Source organism: Calidris pugnax, unplaced genomic scaffold, assembly GCF_001431845.1.
Source record: "Calidris pugnax isolate Ruff unplaced genomic scaffold, ASM143184v1 scaffold244, whole genome shotgun sequence".
Classification (NCBI taxonomy): domain Eukaryota; kingdom Metazoa; phylum Chordata; class Aves; order Charadriiformes; family Scolopacidae; genus Calidris; species Calidris pugnax.
In genome coordinates this window covers 1,521,131-1,538,860 of record NW_015091141.1, presented here as the reverse complement: position 1 = coordinate 1,538,860, position 17,730 = coordinate 1,521,131, and the positions used below count along the sequence as shown (strand labels likewise).

At 41.2% G+C, this 17,730-nt stretch overlaps 2 protein-coding genes across 5 annotated transcripts in view; one reads left to right on the top strand and one right to left on the bottom strand.

Moving 5' to 3' along the window:
* IFT140 (intraflagellar transport 140) overlaps positions 1 to 17,730 on the top strand; it is an 88,381-nt gene that overhangs the window by 46,613 nt on the left and 24,038 nt on the right. The window lies entirely within an intron of this gene.
* The window catches only part of TMEM204 (transmembrane protein 204), a 31,619-nt gene that overhangs the window by 7,909 nt on the left and 5,980 nt on the right, over positions 1 to 17,730 (bottom strand). Inside the window, exon 2 of the mRNA XM_014958796.1 lies at positions 6,450 to 6,605. Coding sequence (XP_014814282.1) covers positions 6,450 to 6,605 — 156 coding nt within the window. The remainder of the gene's footprint in view (positions 1 to 6,449; positions 6,606 to 17,730) is intronic.

Below are 17,730 nucleotides of genomic sequence, written 5' to 3'. Positions count from 1 at the left end.
AAATCCTGATGAGATTACTTAAAGTACTTGATTTTCCCATAGAGCTACTGTTTATCTCTAGTTGTTTCCCACCCATAGCAAAACAAGCCTGGAAGGGGGGGCTTTTCCGTTGGGGAAGGAAACAGATAACAAATTCACTAGGAAGACTTTTGGTTGTGACAGTATTGACTCTGTGAGTGGGGGTGGGTTGGGAGAGTGTTACTTTTTGAACTTACATTTCAGATCTGTACACTGAATTTCCTGTTTGACTGTCGCTGGCTGCAAGCCAACTGCAGATTTTTAGCATTTTAAAAGAACTCTCATAGTCGCGTTTATACTTCTGTGATAGTTGGGTGTTGGTTTTGTTTTTTTCAGACACCCCTTGACTCATGTTCCTCCTTTTTATTAATGTATTGAGTTGAAGAAAATTGCATTATGTTTTCCCTGGGTCAGTAGAAAGTCTATATTGGGAGTTATAATCTTCCTCTTTACAGCTTGTCCTATAGGATGACTTTTGCTGCCAGGAAGAGGGAGTAGAAGGAAAATAGAGCAGGCAGACTTGTTCAGAATTCACAACCCACGCTTGCACAGCAAAATTGCAAACAAGGAGGGGAAGCTTTCCCCCCCTTTCTCTATGTACCCCATAAAGGTTTACAGGGGATGATGTAGCTGCAGTGAGTCACAAGCCTGAATAAGCTGCTTGTAGGAGCTCAACTGTATTTATCAAATTGAGATTGATTCCCACAGTGCAACTGCTGTAGGACTTATGTGATTAACCAATTAACATCTTTTCCTGGGTCAGCTTGGCACAAAAGAGAGTTCTACAGTGCAAGGCAGATGTGGAGCTCCTGTAATAGTTATGTGCTCTTCGTTGCCGTACCAGGCTGACAGCTGTAGCAGTACTCTGGTTATAATGCCACACAGACTTCAGTGGCCTTTGAGTTTTCAGTTGTACATTGTTGAGTACAAGAAAAATTTCCTTCCAAGGATTTTGATAGAGTGTAACATCTCTTAGAATTAAACAAGTTACAAGTAGCAAAGCTTCTGAGGGGCAGTAATACCCTCTTGTTTTTCACTTTTCACTACTGAATTACAATGGCTTTCCACTTGCGGTGTTCTTTGAGTTTGTCAGTCTCCTTTGTCTTTAACCTGATACGGTTGGGAGACTTAATCAGTGTAAGGAAGGGAATTCTACTTTATGTGGGTTGGAAATCTTCGAAGGGAGGTGCAGAGCATTGTTTAACAAGTTCAGGTCTACTGACAGCAAACTTGCTTCTCATGGTTACCTTTTGAAAGTTTCCTTAGAAATTATGCCAGTCCTTGAACTGAAGGTTGAAAAGCATTCCCTATGGATTAGACATAATTCCTGTTGGGCAGCTGTTTAAATAAGGATAAATGTCCAGACTTTCACACTGAAAGTCGGCTGCAAGCATTGCTTGGCACCTCAGATTCAGAGGCAGCTGGAGTCAATAAAAGCTCTGCTTTTGATCCCAGTAAACTTTTATCAGACACAGGTAAGAGCCTGAAGGAAAACGACCTGTGCAGAGAGACGCAGTCATTGACAGTGATCCTCTGGAAGTTTCAGTTGTCTTTTGTCCTTAAGGATGAGCTGCTTCCATTTTTCAAGTGTATCTCCTGATGCATCAAGGGGTACAAGTTGGGTAACTGTGGATCTAGCTTTGCAACTCAGTTTGAAACTTTTTTAGGAGACATCCTCATGGATATATAATATGCATGTTCGTAAGCAGTACAGTGAATATTTGAGTTGAAGAACTTTTCATTTCACGTTCTTTCTGCATTATTTCTAATGCCATGTCTGTCATAAAGCATGTTCCTTATACTTGCACATCCAAATGGTATTTATCTGGTAATATATTTGTTGCCATATTTCTAATCAGAATGCGCGCCCTTGACATTGAGATGCTAAACAAATCGCCTGCTACTCATATCAGTATTTAGACATGAAGAATTTATGCAGGTCTTCTTCCTGCTGCAGTTATACCCACTGAAGAGGTCAACACACTTCTTGTGAGCTGCCGCCCTTCCCAGTTTGCTGGTTCAGCTGCTCACGTGAACCATTTCAGGCAAATTAAGTGGGATAAGCTTCCATATTTTAAGACATTTGCAAATGTGGTTCATTTTGCAGATATCTGAAAACAATATCACTTTATTGTGAGGTTTGCAGTCCACATAAAGAACATGCAAGTTTGGCACTGAGGTGAAATGAAAATGAGAAATAATGAAAACATTTAGCACAAATCAAGCAGTCAAGTTCTCTCTTTTTGTTATGATTTTTAGGTTATTTACAGTGTCTCATTTATTTGCTTCCTTTTCAGGAAGTATTAGGTTTATAGCTCCGTAGATTTCACCTTAGAACAGATCTGGCTTGAGGGTGTCGTGAAGGAAAGAGGTGGCATGCAGTAATACAGCAATCCGGGTTACATTGCTGCTGTGAATATCTTCAGCTATATCCTGCCATGGCTGCTTTACTGGTTGCCTCTGCATTAAAATTCTATTGATATCAACCAATCTAAAGTTGTAGTGTCCAGAAAGAAGAGATAAGGTAAATGGTCTAACCATTGTTTGATTTAAGTTTAACAGCACAGAAAAGAGATCTGAGTATAAGCTCGGATTTCCTGTGATGCATTTGGGATCTGGAGTGAAATTACACCATCAGCAGAAAAACACAGTAGGAAAAGCTGGAATGCAATGCATGAAATTCAAGAGGTGAAACTGTAATTTATGTGGCTGTAAACGGCAAGCTCAGTATGAGCACAAAACTTTTTAATCTTCAGGATGTTATGTATTAGGGCAATTTAATGCTGAAAACAGATTAGCAGGGATATTAATCATTATGATTCAGCTTTATTCCAATCTTGGACTTTAAGAAACTAGAATGAGATCTGATGTAAGGGATATTTTATTCCACACCTTCCCCATTATGTTTCTACCATTTCACTCTGAAGTCTGTGATAATCCCCATTGAACAAGATCGGAGACTTGGCTCAACTCCCTTAAGGTCCGAGCCAGTCTGACAGCTTACTGCTTGGAGTAGTTTAATATTCCCTGTCCTGTTAGTATGGATTTCCCTTTCCAACTGCTCTTCTGTCAGCTGTGTTATTCATCCTGTATTCAGCACAGGGAGTTTGTAACAGTTCCTTGGAAAAAAACAGAAAACCCAAAACCCTCTAGAGGGAAATTTCTGAGCATTGACACAAAATTCCACATATAATGCTGGTTCCATTTTCACCACATGCTTTTTCCAAAGCAAACAGTTCACTTTCCTGTTAACTGGGAGGTGTGGGGTTGTGGAGCTCTGGAGCTGTGTGAATCCCATTGCTGTCCCAGGAGCAATGCTGTTTCCTCTCTTCTTTCCTTCCTCTTTGCTTCCTGGGGCTTTATTTTCTGTCAGAGGTCCATCCTTTTGGAATGGCTGTCAAATGCTTGTGCAGGTGCAGAGTGAAAGAGTGACGGAGCCTGGAGTCATTGCAAGCTCAAGCAGGATCAGAGATGGTTGATTTGAATTTGTGAGAGGGTTTGGAAGATAATACTTACTACACTTAGTTTTCTAAACCAAAATGGACTTTTATTCAGACCTTGGATAACTGTAGTGAAACCCACACATAATGTTTTAGTGGGTAAACTCTGACTAAAAATAAGTAAATTGTAGGTTGACTTCTGAGCCATATACTCAAGTCTTGCTGCATAACAGTAGATTTCATTCTACCAGTGACCATTGCAGTCCTCTTCAGCGCTTGTTGGCATATTCCAGAATGAAAGATAGAAATCAAACACAAGTTGGAATTAGAGGGGCATGACTAAAGATAATTTTCTCTGAAATTACTGACAGGATAAGCAGTTGCAAAGCAATTCTGTAGATCATCTGGACTATGAAAAGGAGAAAACAGGAGGTGGGTGCTTGTGTTTTCAGTGACATATTTGAATGTGCAATAAGTAGAAATTACCCAGACAGTACTCAATATTTCATAAGATCTAAGCATGTACATTCTTAAATATTGTTGGCTCACCTCACACAAATGATCTGCCTGGCTTAAAGTACTTTGACTTTAACCCTTACAATGAAGCAGAGGAGAGCTTCACAGTGATTTCTCTTGGGCTGTTTTGCACGGACAACGTGCTTTTAAATACAAGCTTTGTTCTGATGTTTTTGCCTAATATTGCTACTTTACTTTGAAAATAGAAGAGAGGTTATCATCTCGGGAGTGGAGGCTCAGAGGCCGAGTATTACTCATGGCTCATAGGATAAGGGGCGGCCACTTTCCTGCCCTTCGATACAGAAATCTTGGTCTCTAGATGTAGCAGCAATCCTTCATCAGAGCAACAGCAATGCTGGATTTGCTCAGTTTGCACATGTGTTTTGTCCAATATCAAAGACACAGTGTATAAAATGCCTGGGCCCAATCCAGGGAATTTGGTGGAAGCAGCTGATTTTTTGTGGCCAGTTTGAATGGTTCAACATTATAGAGCATGTGTTGGGCTCTGTGAAAGGGGAAACAGCCTCTTTAGTCCATGCAGGCTGTACTCTGAACCTCCTGTCCTGGGAGTGCAGACCCTTGACTACCCAGGTGGTCAGCGTTTGACGTGCCACTGTCCTGGAAAGCTAGGGAGGTCTCCAAGAAGTCTATTTTGTACTGGGGTAACAGTAGATACGATAAGTCCTCTTTTTTTCAGAAGTATACACTCCAGTGATGAGGGTGGAGAGTGTGGTGTAGCTGTGGAGGAGGGTGGGCAAGGGGGCAGGGGTAGCACCAAAGTCACTGCATTACTTCTGCAGATGGGAGACCGTGGATTCATGTAGTGCAGTGTCTGTCTGTCAACTGTCACACGCTGCCACATCCATCTCTTCACACCTTTTGAATACAGGCAAGTGGATGAACCCCTTGATTCAAGCGCTTCTTCAGCCATTCTCATTAGTGTTTTGTTAATCGTTGTGACTCTGGCTTTCCTCCTCTCCCCTCCCAGCACTGGGGATTTCAAGGTTCAGCTTGCATAACAGGTAATAGCAGGCATTTCCTTCTCCTGTGTCGGGATATCCTGGCGCCCTTCAGTCTCTCTCTGACTGTGTTTAAAACAGACTCCAGCACAGGAAAAAAAAAAAAAAAAAAAAAAAGGAAAAAAAAAAAGAAAAAAGCCTAGTCTAAAATTAGCAGCCTTGATAGAAGAAAGGCACACGGCTGTTCACTGTGCTGTTTGTCAATGAAACAACACATCTAAACAGGGCCAGAATGCATTTCCGCCCTGGGAAAAACAGACCTGTGGAGTTTTGGGGAGGAAGGCAGTGAGAGTAAAGCAGGCATCGCACTGATCACCAGGGAGAACTATCCAGAAGGTATCTAGAGTTACAACGACCATGGTGTACGTGAAGAGGCTTATGGGCGGGTCTTGGTATGGCAAGGCTGTATATCTGCTGCTTGAGGGTCTCGCTGCACCTGGAAGCTGGATCAAATGTTACAGAACCCCTGCGGTCTCCTCCTCTTGTTGGATTTCAGGTTCATCATCCTTAATGGGTATTTATTGCTGTGAGGGCTGTATTTGAATAACCTAGTCTACATTCTGATCTTGCTGCATTGTAAACCTGAGGTCTCCAGAGGTTTATACCATTCTAAATATTCTGAGTTTTTAAAGTTGAAATTAAAGTTAAAATAAAATGGTGTTATTTTATTATAACCTGTTGTTTACATTATTACTAATGATATATTTTTAATCCAATCTTGTAAGCAGCCTGAATGTTATACTCCCTTAATGCATGGATATTTTATAGGATTGGACTCTTGGTGTAATTGAATACCAAGTGACTTATTTTATATAGTAAAGAAAGGTATTATTGCAAAATGTTTACAGTTTGTTGCCACTGCTGTCAATATGGACTTGTGATAAAATCATTTCCTCCTTTCCTCATTCATCTCTGTATGCAGTCTGTGTCCATGAGAATTACTGTGGGAATTTTATTTCTAGCAGTTGATGTTATGAATTGACTTCAGTGTTCTTTCCTAGATTGCAGACAGATCTATCAAAATCCAGCTGATGACCCCTGAGTAAAATTCAGCTAGCTAAAAGCAAATAATCATGTTTCAGCAAGGCTTCAAAAATTTGCTATGCCATTCTGCTATGCTTACAGACAGTTTCTTTGGTATATTTTATCCTGATAAATTGTGGGATTACATTGCATCCAGTTTCTTTCATTCATGTTTGCCTTCCAGTTTCATAGGAAACAATAAGACTTGTTTTTCTTGGTTGGCAGAAGACTCCTGACATACGCAAGATAAAAGCTTCTATTCATCTACTGCAGAATCTCATAGGCAGAACTTTTAAGAGACAATGAGGTCACTTTTAGATTTTGGCCTTTTTGCTATTCTTTGTCACTTAAAAGACTTAAAAAGTAAGAAACTCTTTTCCACCTGGATTTAATAGAGACTAAGCATTTTTCCATCAGTAAAAAGTGGACTTACTGGCAAGTTGGAACACGGCAGCTATGGCCTCCTCCCACCACTGGGTATCCTGAGAAATGATGGGTAGCTCCATTAGGCCCAGGGCGAAGATGAGCTGGCCAGCAGTCAGAGCAACAGTGGCGATGAGGTTACAAGCACGCATCATGTCAAACTGCACTAGGGAAACAGAAGGAGTAAGCATAAAGTTAAAATGGTACAAAATTGGGAAAAAGAAAATCCTGGCTCAGCAGGCACTTAAAATTTGTCAGTCCATAGAAAGTGATTTTCATACGCTATTCCTGCTCCTAACAGGAGCTCTAACTGCATTCCCTGGGTTTGAGTAAGAATATATTTTCTTAATATTTTCTTTAGGGTGTGTATTGAATCTTTTTTTCAGATACACACTATCCCTTCACTCTTGCTTCAGTGCAAAACAATCTAGTATCAAACAAGCAGCTAATTTCCAAGGATGGCTCACTGGAGGTGCTCGACTTCTGTCCTATGAAGATTCTACCTGTCATTAGTAGCCAGAATTGTTTGGGGCAGGAGTGGTGTTTATTTTGTGTTTGTGTGGCACTCGTTGAAATGGAACCTTAGTTCATAAATAGGTTTTCAAGGCCCGAAAATGATACTCATCCCAAAGACAAATCTGTAACACCCTGAATTTCTTTTCACCTCAGCCATCTGTACTGTCCTAAGAAAAAATCCTGTGCATGTTAAGGCTAACATCTTACGGGGTTAAGGAAGTTTTGTATAGTGGATTCTTAACTTTTTCTTCTTCTAACATTTATTAATCTTTTAGATGCACTGGAGAGGCCCTTGTATTTCTGTCTGTGTAGTGAGGGAAACAAAGAAGTTGTCAATGCGTGGCAGTTCTGAATGAGGTGTTATGGCATAATTTACATGTATAAGTAAAAAGTTATTTTTTGAAAATATACCTATTAGTTTATGTATATTTTAGTGGATGGTGGGTATCTGCTATCGACCACCCAGCCAGGACAATGACACCAATTAATTATTCAGTAAGGAATTAAGGGATATCTCTGAATCAACTGCCCTTGGCCTTATGGGTGATTTTAACTTCCCTGGCACCAACTGGGAATATCATACAGCGGACACAGGTCCAGGAAATTTCTGAAGCACGATGAAGACAACTTCGAGGTTGTGCTCTCCTGGGTTTGTAGTTTGTACGCAGAGAGGGACTTGAAGGTGAAGTGACTGGTGGCTGGCTTGGTCACAGTGGCCACAAAGTAGTTGAGTTTCAAATCATTGGTGATAAGAGAAAAGCTGCCAGCAAAACTTCAACCATGGATATGGGGAGAGCAGACTTGGGGCTACTGAAGGAGCTAGTCAGTAAGGTCCCCTGGGAATCTGCTTTTGAAGGTATTGGGGTCTGTGAATGCTCGTCAGTATTTAACAGCCATCTCTTAAGACTGCAGTGTCCGAAGTCAAGTGAGCGGGGCAGAGGCCGGCTTGGCTGAGCAGGGATCTTCTTCTAGAACTTCAGCAAAAAAGGATGGACAATGGAAGCAAGGACAGGCGACATGGGAGGTCTACAGAGATTCTGTTTGCCACGGTAGGGAGAAAATTAGTGTGGCCAAAGGTTGATTAGAGTTCAAGCCAGCCAGCACTGTGAAAGAAAACAAAAAGGCTTTTAAAAATATGTTAACAGCAAAAGGGAGGACCAGAGGTAACATTGATGAAGGCCGGTCACCTCACAAAGAAGGACGTACACAAAGCAGAGACATTTAATGCCTTCTTCGCCTCTGTCTTTTAACACCAGTGATGGGCCTTGAGACCCCCAGCACCCTGTGTTGGAAGACCCTGACTGAGGTGGAGGATAAACTCTCAGCTGGCCCTGAACTTGTTCAAGACTTGCTGCTCTAGCTGGATACACATAAATCTGTCAGGCCCAATGGGATCCATCCCAGGGCACTGAAACAACTGGCCGATGTCATCGCGGGACCCCTCTCCATTATTTTTCCATGGTGTTGGGAGTCTGGAGAGGTCCCAGTCAACTGGAAGGCTGGCACATGTTGTCCCAATTTTCAAGAAGGGTAAGAAGGAAGACCCTTCCTTCTTCCTTCTGTAATAACCTCCTGAAGGTTATTACAGGCCTGTCAGTCTCACCTCAGTGCCTGGTAAGATTATGGAGAAGGTTATTCTGGGAGTTACTGAAAAACACTTGAGAAACAATGCAGTCATTGGACATAGCCAGCACAGGTTAATGAGGGGAAAGTTCTGCTTCACCATCTTCCTTTCCTTTTATGACAAGTTGGGCCATCTAGTTGGCCAAGGGAAGCCAGTAGATGTGGTGGTTTTGGATTTTAGCAAAGCTTTTGATACTGTCTCTCACAGTATTCTTCTGGATAAACTGCCCAGCACCCAGCAAGATGAGTCCATCATACGTTGCATGAGCAATTGGCTGGCGGGTCAGGCTCAACGGTTGGACTAGATGATCTTAAAGGTCCCTTCCAACCTAGACAATTCTATGAAAGAGTTATAGTAAATGGGGTGACATCAGGCTGGCAGCTGGTCACCAGTGGGGTTCCCCAGGGCTCAATTTTAGGGCCAGTGTTCTTTATTGTTTTTATAAATGATATGGATGCAGGAATTAAATGTGTATTAAGTCAGTTTGCTGACAGTACAGACTAGGAGAAGCTGTGCATTCCCTTTGAAGATAGAGAGGTCTTACAGAGAGATCTGAATAGAATGGAGAGCTGGGCAATCACCAACTGAAGGAAATTTAATAGGGCAAGTGCAAGATTCCCCACCTGGGATGGGGTAATCCTGGTTATACATACAAATTGGGGGATGGGAAGCTGGAGAGCATCCCCACAGAAAGAGATCTGGAGGTTTGGGTTGATGGCAAATTGAACAGGAGTCAAACAGCAGCCAAAAGAGCCAACCGTGTCCTGGGGTGCATCAAGCACAGCATCACGAGCCGGTTGAAGTGGGTGATCATCCCACCCTACACTGTACTGGTTGTAGCCCCACCTCGAGTGCTCTGTGCAGCTTTGGGTGTCTCAATACAAGAAGGACATCAAACTATGAGAGTGTGTCCTGGCAGTCAAGATGGTGAAAGACCTGAAGGGCAAGACTTGCAGAAGAGAAAGCTGAGGACTGACCTCATCACAGTCTACACCTTCCTCAAGGGGGGCAGCAGAGGGGGAGGTGCTGATCTCCTCTCTCTGGTAACCAGCAATAGGACACGGGGGTATGGAAATGAAACTGCATCCGGGGAAGGTCAGGTTGGACTTTAGGAGAAGGTTCTTCACTGAGAGGAATTTTATGTAGTCCTGCAAGGAGCAGAGAGTAGGATTCAATGATCCTTAAGGTGGGTCCCTTCCACCTTGAGATATTCTATGATTCTATATTAAATATAGAGAACAAATGCAGAAATTATTACAGACATGTATACTTGGGGTCTTGGCTAGAAACCTGATTAAAATGTGTCTCCCAGCTGGCTACTAGATGGAATATATTCATTGCAAAGTAGGGTACTTTTAGTCAGGCTTTTTTCCTACTTTTCCTGTTAACCTAATGGATGTCCTGTTTTCATCCTTCTCCTTCCTCTGTAGCAAAAGGTGAGAATTGTAAGGATCATTGTGCCAGTTCAACATCTCTTGCTAATGTGTCATTGCTGAGTGATTAGGTTGGCATATATTTGAAATAGAAAGATTCTGGGCATGAATATTCACCAGATTTTCAAAAGTGTAAGTTTAGTGGGTGCACTGACCACCAGAATTTGATTCATGGTATTCCAAGGAGAATCCTAGGAAGTCCAGAAAACAAAACTTTACGTAAACAGGCTAGAGTAAGCTTCATCAGGGTAATCATTGACTCAGGTCTACTTTTGTGAGTTATAAAAATGAGTTTACCCTTTATTTTTCCCTCATAGGTCATCTTTAGCTTCCAGTGTTGTAAGTAACAACTCATGCTTTAATTAAAATTTAATAAAATATGGTATTGTGTCTGAAAGAGTTAGTTAAGAACAGTAGTCCACTAAACTTCTTCACATTGAATAAAATGCTAAGAAGATAACATAGTAAATATTTTTAGTTTCTCCTAGCGAGTTCATCTCTGACCAGAAGAAATTATTTCACTCAAAAAAATAGTTTGCTTGACAATTTTGTGTTTAACTTTCAAACTTGTCCTTTCTAGCATTGGGAGCACTTAGCTCTCTTGGCGTGTTGAACATTTATGGGTCATGAAGCATGTTGGCTGAGAACAGAATCATATTCAGACGCCTGAGTTTTGTAAATATCAGTAAAACTTTCAGCATTTGGAGTGTTCTTCTGTTTTTCCCCTTAAATGGATTTCTGTAACACTCTGAGGACCAATGCTCACTGAAGAGATAGCAATGACTTTGAAAGGAGAAATGTACTAACTAAAGGGGAGGCTTGCAGCCATTATTATTGCAGTACTTTAATCTGTGGACAGAACTATCTGTAGTGTCAAATTTGGTTTACAGCCATAATGAGTTCTGTTTTATTGTCTGTATATAGTACGCATGAGCTTATAAATAAAAATAAAAAAAGCCTCTGTTAATCTATACCATTTAATGTCTGAAGCTTATCCCAGAAATACATACTACCCCTTGACATAGAAACAAACACCAACTTTTTGCCTTCACTGTTATTCATGACTTCTTTTTAACACTTAACTGAATTAGAAGTTAATTTGGCTTTGCTGTGGATGTTATTACACCTAGCACACTAAAAGTAGTAAGTTCATGACTGTGACTCAATTGAATTCCAACAGAATTTGTAATAATTTAGACTTTAAATAATGGTCCTGTGCTCGCTGTCCTCTCTTGCAGTTGGAGGTGCAGCAGCACTGGGTGTGTAACACTGATGAACTTCGTTGCTGTTTGTGAGAACCACAGACTTAAAGATGCTTATTCACCTGATACGCTGCACTTCTTCAGAGAGATGCAGAAATGCAAGTGCTATTTTGCATAGCTGCTTCTTTTAATCAAAAAGAAGGTGGCACATGGTCCAGGTTGGAACCACATCAGCATGATGATAGGTAGGATAAGGGAGGGAGCAGCTGGTATTATTTCATTAAATGTGAAGACAGTTATTTTTATGTCATAAGGTATTACAAGAATTGAGTACCCTTCTGTATTTCATATTAGGTTATTGTTGTTTTATTCTAACAAGTTTAATGTGTAGCCTGTCTTCTTTTGGTTTTGTTCGAAAATTGTAATGATTCCTCTTCCTTGGAGGGGAAAAAAATCAAGCTTAACTCTTATAAACTCCATTCTTCTTGCAGTGGAGCTTGTTAATTGTATCCAGCCTGAAAGTGCCACTCGGCAGTGACTGCGCTTCCTTACTTACAGCCATTGGAATTCCACATGTTGTCAGCTCAGCACATGGTAATTCCATTTTGTACATACACAACCCTGAGCTGAGCTTCTGCAACATGAAACCTGCCACCCCAAAAGGTGGTAGTTGTGGAAAGCAGCTCTGGCCTCATTTTTTTGTGGACAACTAATGGACAGCGCTGATCAGGAAAGCGAACTGAGTGTGCAATTTCAAAGCATTTCTTCAGAGCCTGTACCCAAAGGCTCTGAAGCTGTAAATGATGTTGCGGAAGGCCAGGCCACAAAGCTCTTTTCCTGCTTGAATGAATGCTCAATCCAAGAATAAATATTTCTCATCTCTTATAAAATTGGCTGCAGTATAGTTTTTGTAAGAGCTGTGAAATTCAGTGTTTATCTTTGTGCTCTTTTACTCTGCCTGTTGCTATTTTAAATTATATGTAGACCAGAAATTCCTCAGTAGCCAGCTTCAGTCCATTCTCATGTCTTTTCTATATGCTTTATAATTAGTATGAATTTAGGACCATCTGTTCAACCATTTCAACCATTTCTGCTTCATTTACAGTAGCCAAGATCCCACTGTAACTTGGCTATTGCAAACTTCACCAACTTTTGTGGAATGATTTATGTTAGGACAGTTTGTTAAACAGGAGGTTTAAAATTATTATAAATTATAAAACTGCACAATTACTGGTGGCATTTGTGTTAGGTTCAAGAATCTATTGTCTAGGGCTGTCATGAGATAGGTGTTATGCATTTGGGATGTCCAACTTTTTTCTGTTTTCATAGAATGGTTTGGGTTGGAAGGGACCTTAAAGCCTTCCAGTTCCACCCCCTGCCCTGGGCAGGGACACCTCCCACCACACCACGTTGCTCCAAGCCCCCTCTAACCTGCCCTTGAACCCCTCCAGGGATGGGGCAGCCACAGCTTCTCTGGCCAACCTGGGCCAGGCTCTCACCACCCTCACACCAAACAAGTTCTTCCCCACAGCTCAGCTCCATCTCCCCTCTTTCAGGCTCAAACCCTTCACCCTTCTCCTAGGGCTCCACGGGGGTCCCTCCCCAGCTTTCCTGGAGCGCCTCGAGGGACTGGAAGGGGCTCCAAGGTCTCCCCGGAGCCTTCTCTTCTCCAGGCTGAACCCCCCCAACTCTCTCAGCCCCCCTTCCCAGCAGAGGGGTTCCACTTCTTGGAGTATCTCCATGGCCTCCTCTGGCCCTGCTCCAACAGCTCCATGTCCTTCTGATGTTGAACTCACTATTGTTAATGTCACCTCCCTCCTGAAGTTTAACTGTGAAAGGGGCTTCCTATAGCTAGAGGTGGATCCTTCCAGCAGAACAGAACCGGGCACTGCGGGTGGTGTTTATTCCTTTGTGTGTCTGTCACAGGTGATGGAGGGAGGGCAATCCAGAGCATACCTCTGCTTTGTGCATACCTTCCCTTCACCTTCCTAAAGATGCAACTTGTCTGTTGAGAACTGGAAAGGGGTAGATACTGCAGGCTCCAAAACTCTGCATTGAGCAGCCATTGTTCATCAATATAAAATGCTAGTCTCTGACTTTTTACTTCTGAAAGTCCATCTTGATCCCAGTTTACTCTAAGAAGTAGTTAATTCACAGGCAGGGTATGCAGCTGGGTCTCTTTTACAGCTGGGGGTACTGGCTGATGAATTCTGCTTTGTTTAAAACACAGTGATCAGTCAAGGGTCAAAACCCAAACTCCAGGGATGACACCAATTCAAATTCCTTGTTGTCTTGCTCACTTCCTAGACCAGATGTATCCATCTGGATTAGAAATGTTGATTGGATTTGTTATTTGCAAGCAGCAATTTTGTTTTGTTATGTTCCATGAGAGCCCCAGGACTTTGTGCTTTGCAGAAGTAGGTTAGTCATATCAGAGAGCAATTTGCAGTGTTTTGGGATAATGAGGAAGAATGATCTCACTGAAAAATCAGGTTATGTTAATCACTTTAAAAGTGAGGTTTCCTGCCTGTTTTCAGACAGGGTAGGAATCCAAGCTTTTGGCTGATTAAAGCACAGAAACTAAGTGGTCCAAGATATTTTAATATTTGTCTAAAACCTGAGAACTGCCAGTTTTGGTGAACAATAATTTTAGTGCAAACTTATGTCCAGCTTCTGTAATTTATTAAGTTCCCAGCCCTGGGAAGACTCTGGTGGCTGCGTTTCCTCCCTGCACAGACCATGCAGGCTCCCAGCATCACCCCGGCCTCCCTGGTTCCTGCCCGGGGGCTGAGCTGGCTGTGAGCGTGCTGCTAACGCTGTCTCTGCTGGGGGACACGACATGTGTTACATCTAAAAAACACTATTTAAACTTTGTAATTAGGTGGGCAGGAATTCATTCTGCTCAGCTGAAGGATACCTTAGGCTGCTACCAAGTTGGTGACATCTATCAGTTTATCCTTACTTGAAATTCCTTGAATTTTGCTTCCTCGTTTCTATTGATTGGTTTAGTGTTAAAAAACTAGTCTAGTTGTTTTTAACTTCACTTTTCTTTTAACCAAAAGGTATCAATTTTAGGTATCAATTAAAAAAATTACTCCAACTAACTAGAGTTCTGAGCGTAATAACTTTTCATCACTGACTTGCTTTTTAAACATTACTCAGTTGTTAACCATTTTCACTGTCATTATAAAAAGGCAGGCTTTCTAGGAGGAATTCAATGATTGCTATGTTTATGATGAAAGGAATTTTTTTTTAAAAAAGTATTCTGTTGGTGCTCTTTCTTTTTTATAGTTCTTGGGTTAATTTATTGATTGTACATTTATATATATTTATTGAGTATGTATTCTGAGATGTACTTGAGTGTCTTCATAAATGCTTAATGTTCATACGAAACTTTATTCTGGAAAGGAGGATAAATGGTTGCATTTCTGAAATAGAGATTTCTAAGTAATTATGGATAGAATTGGTAATGCTTCTTATGCTGTAGTTTCTTCACTTGTTTTTGTAAGAACTCATTTTCAGTTGCTTGTAACTTTGCTCAACTTGATCTTCTTGAGCAGGGTGTCTGCAGGCTGAGATCATAATCTGTTGTTAAAATTTAATCTAATTAGGTCAGTAATTAGATTTTCTCTAATATAATCAAGAGATTCTAACAGAGTACACAGTTTTCCTGTGGAACTTGACATTGTGCTGAGCTGTTATCCTGACATAAGGGATGCATCCCCTGCTGTTCTATTAACATTCACTCCAGTAAGTAGTCTGATAAGTCTTAGCATACACTGCCTTAACGGCACCACAGCAGGCAACTAAATCCTCTGAAAGCCCAGCAGTGCTCGGCACGTCTGCCACATCATGTCAGGGAGCAGTGGATGTGCATGGTACTGACTGCGGTCTCTGCATGTGTTCCTCTGGCCACGCTGCTGCCAGGTGCTCCACAGCAAGGAGTTCCTTCTGTCCCAGCTCTGGGTCCTCGCTGGGCAGCTTCTCATTCCTGCCCCAGTTACTAAGCCATTTGGAAAATAAGTTACAGTTACGCCTGTGCGTTAACCTCAAGGTTTGAAGCCTGCCCATGGTTCAGTTTGGGCCGTGCATGGTTTTGTATAACAGATATATAGTATATATGTATATATGTATAACTACTTTTTCAGCCTTTTGGAGTAATTTTTAAAATCCCCATTATAGGAACTTAAGAAATGCAAAGCCAAGCATCCAAACATGGGGAAAATCCAGAATAGTACACTTTTACCTAACTGGGCTGATACTGTTTTTTTCATGGGAGCTCTGATTCACTCAACGCATAAAATAGTGCTTTGCAGAAAAGCCGACGTGGTGCCGCTTGGGCTGGCTCTCTACCTGACTTGTGTCTTGCTGACTCTTACTCATGGCCTTGCTGTTAGTGAGGCTGAGTTCTGACCTGGAGAACTGAATTCTGCATTAATAAATAATTTTAGAGGAAACTCTTCTTTATATTTCTAAAAAAAATCCACTTTAGCCAAACTTATGGCAAGTAATTGTGTGTTTGTCTTGTTTTGGATTGTCAGCAAAGTCCAGATGTGCAGAAATGGTCTCTGCAGCTGACCTGCTGTGCCTTGAATATCAAGAGCACTATGAAAATGCAAAGTACAATTATGCTTCATTTTACAACACAGGCATAGGAGATTCAGCGCTTACTTTTAAAATAGTAAAGAGATAATAACAACAATAAATGTAACTGGATGATCAGCATATGCTCTTGTTCTCTATTTATGAAGTCTTTGAACATTTCTTCTGTTGATATGAATTTGTGGCATTTATGTTGTTAAACTCTTGAGCTGTTCTTTCAGAGTATGAATTAGAAAATATACTGAAACAATTTAAAAATATTTGTGAAACAAACTAAAACACTGGCAGTATCTCAGTTGCATGACTGAGATGGTGGGAAGATTGAATTAAAGCACTGCCTCTGATACAGATGTATTTTGATGGTATGAATATACACTAATTTCTTAAAATCTAAATAGATCTCAATCTACTTTTTCTTCATCAGTTTATCCTGTTCCACAGGAGGATGTTGTTTGCATGTCTTGTTGTAAGGACAGGACTTTATCCTGGAAAGCAAAGTCTCTCCTTCTCTTTTCTCTTTAAATCTCCATAGGCAGCTATATAGCTTTCAGCTGCAAGGAGTCCTCAATCTGTTCTGGATGGATATCTTAAAAATCAGAACAGTTGCTTGTTTTGCTTAGTATCATCCCCTGGGTAACTTTCTGAAGTATGCAATTTATGCTTTTTCACTTAAATATGATTTTAAAAAGGGGGGGGGGAGAAACAAATCTATTTTGACAGAGTTAAAATAATGTTCTGATGTGCCGAACTGGTTAAATCTTCCATCCTTTTAGGTATTTTGGAACTTTATGAGCTCATCTGAGTGTGAAACTCCATATTTCATTATTTAGTTGGAAAGGCATGCAGATCTTGTTTGGGGAAGAGATGAAGCGTGTGGTTGGTTGTGGTTCTTTTTTAACAGCTTCGGTTACTTTGGGAGGGAAGACACAGCTACATCTGTTCTCAACATAACCAAGTTCTTATGGCTACATGGGTGACCCTTCCAGCTCTGCATTGAGACCGCTTCTAGACAGTGATCAATTTTAACAGATGACACTGTTGCATAGTTCCTGTTGAGATGTCCATTGGCTACATGTTATAGATTGCCTGTCTATAAGCATCAGTGGGGTATTCTGTGTTGGTGGTTGTAATAAATGCATTTAATCTGAAATTTTCAATACCTCCATAGCCATTTTCACTGTTAACGCTTTAATTGAATTCAAAGTCTTGATAGTAAGAGTAATCAAACATTGATTTCTCTGATATTATTTCTGTGCAACACATGTGAAGATACTGTATTGAAACATATATTAGATTAATTTTCCTATCCTGAATCTCCATAAGTTTTGAACTTCTCCAAAATAAGTACACAGCACAGTAAAGTCCACATTAAAATGAGCATTTGCTCTAATTTGAAGAGCCAGATGTCTTACAGTTCACTTCCAATAGCCTCTACCATTAAATTAATGATTTCACTTATTTAAACATTGATCATATTGCAGATGTTAGGAGGAGAAATCACAAGCCCCATGCTGCTGGCTGTCTGCTCTGCCTCTGTCTCTGTGGAACAGCCTGAGCAGTTTACTAGGAACCACGTATATAATAAGATTTTGGGCTTTTTTAAAATCAGATGGTAGTTCCTGTCTTCTCCTAATGCCTCCTTTTCTGATCTATATATACTGAAAAAGAAATGTGTCTAAAACATGCTCAGCAGCTTGACTCAGCCTGGCGTCCAGCCAGCCAAATTTCAGAGGACTTCGTGGGCGCTGGAAAGGTGTGTAAATGCAGTGGCCACGGGCCATCAAGTGAAGCTGCCTCTGCGAGCAAAGGGCAGCTCCTTCTTCCCACACCGAGCAGCATCTGAACCCTGCCTTGGTCCCCGTGTGTCACAGTGCACGTGTGCTTACCTAGATCATACATGTACACTGGTGCTTC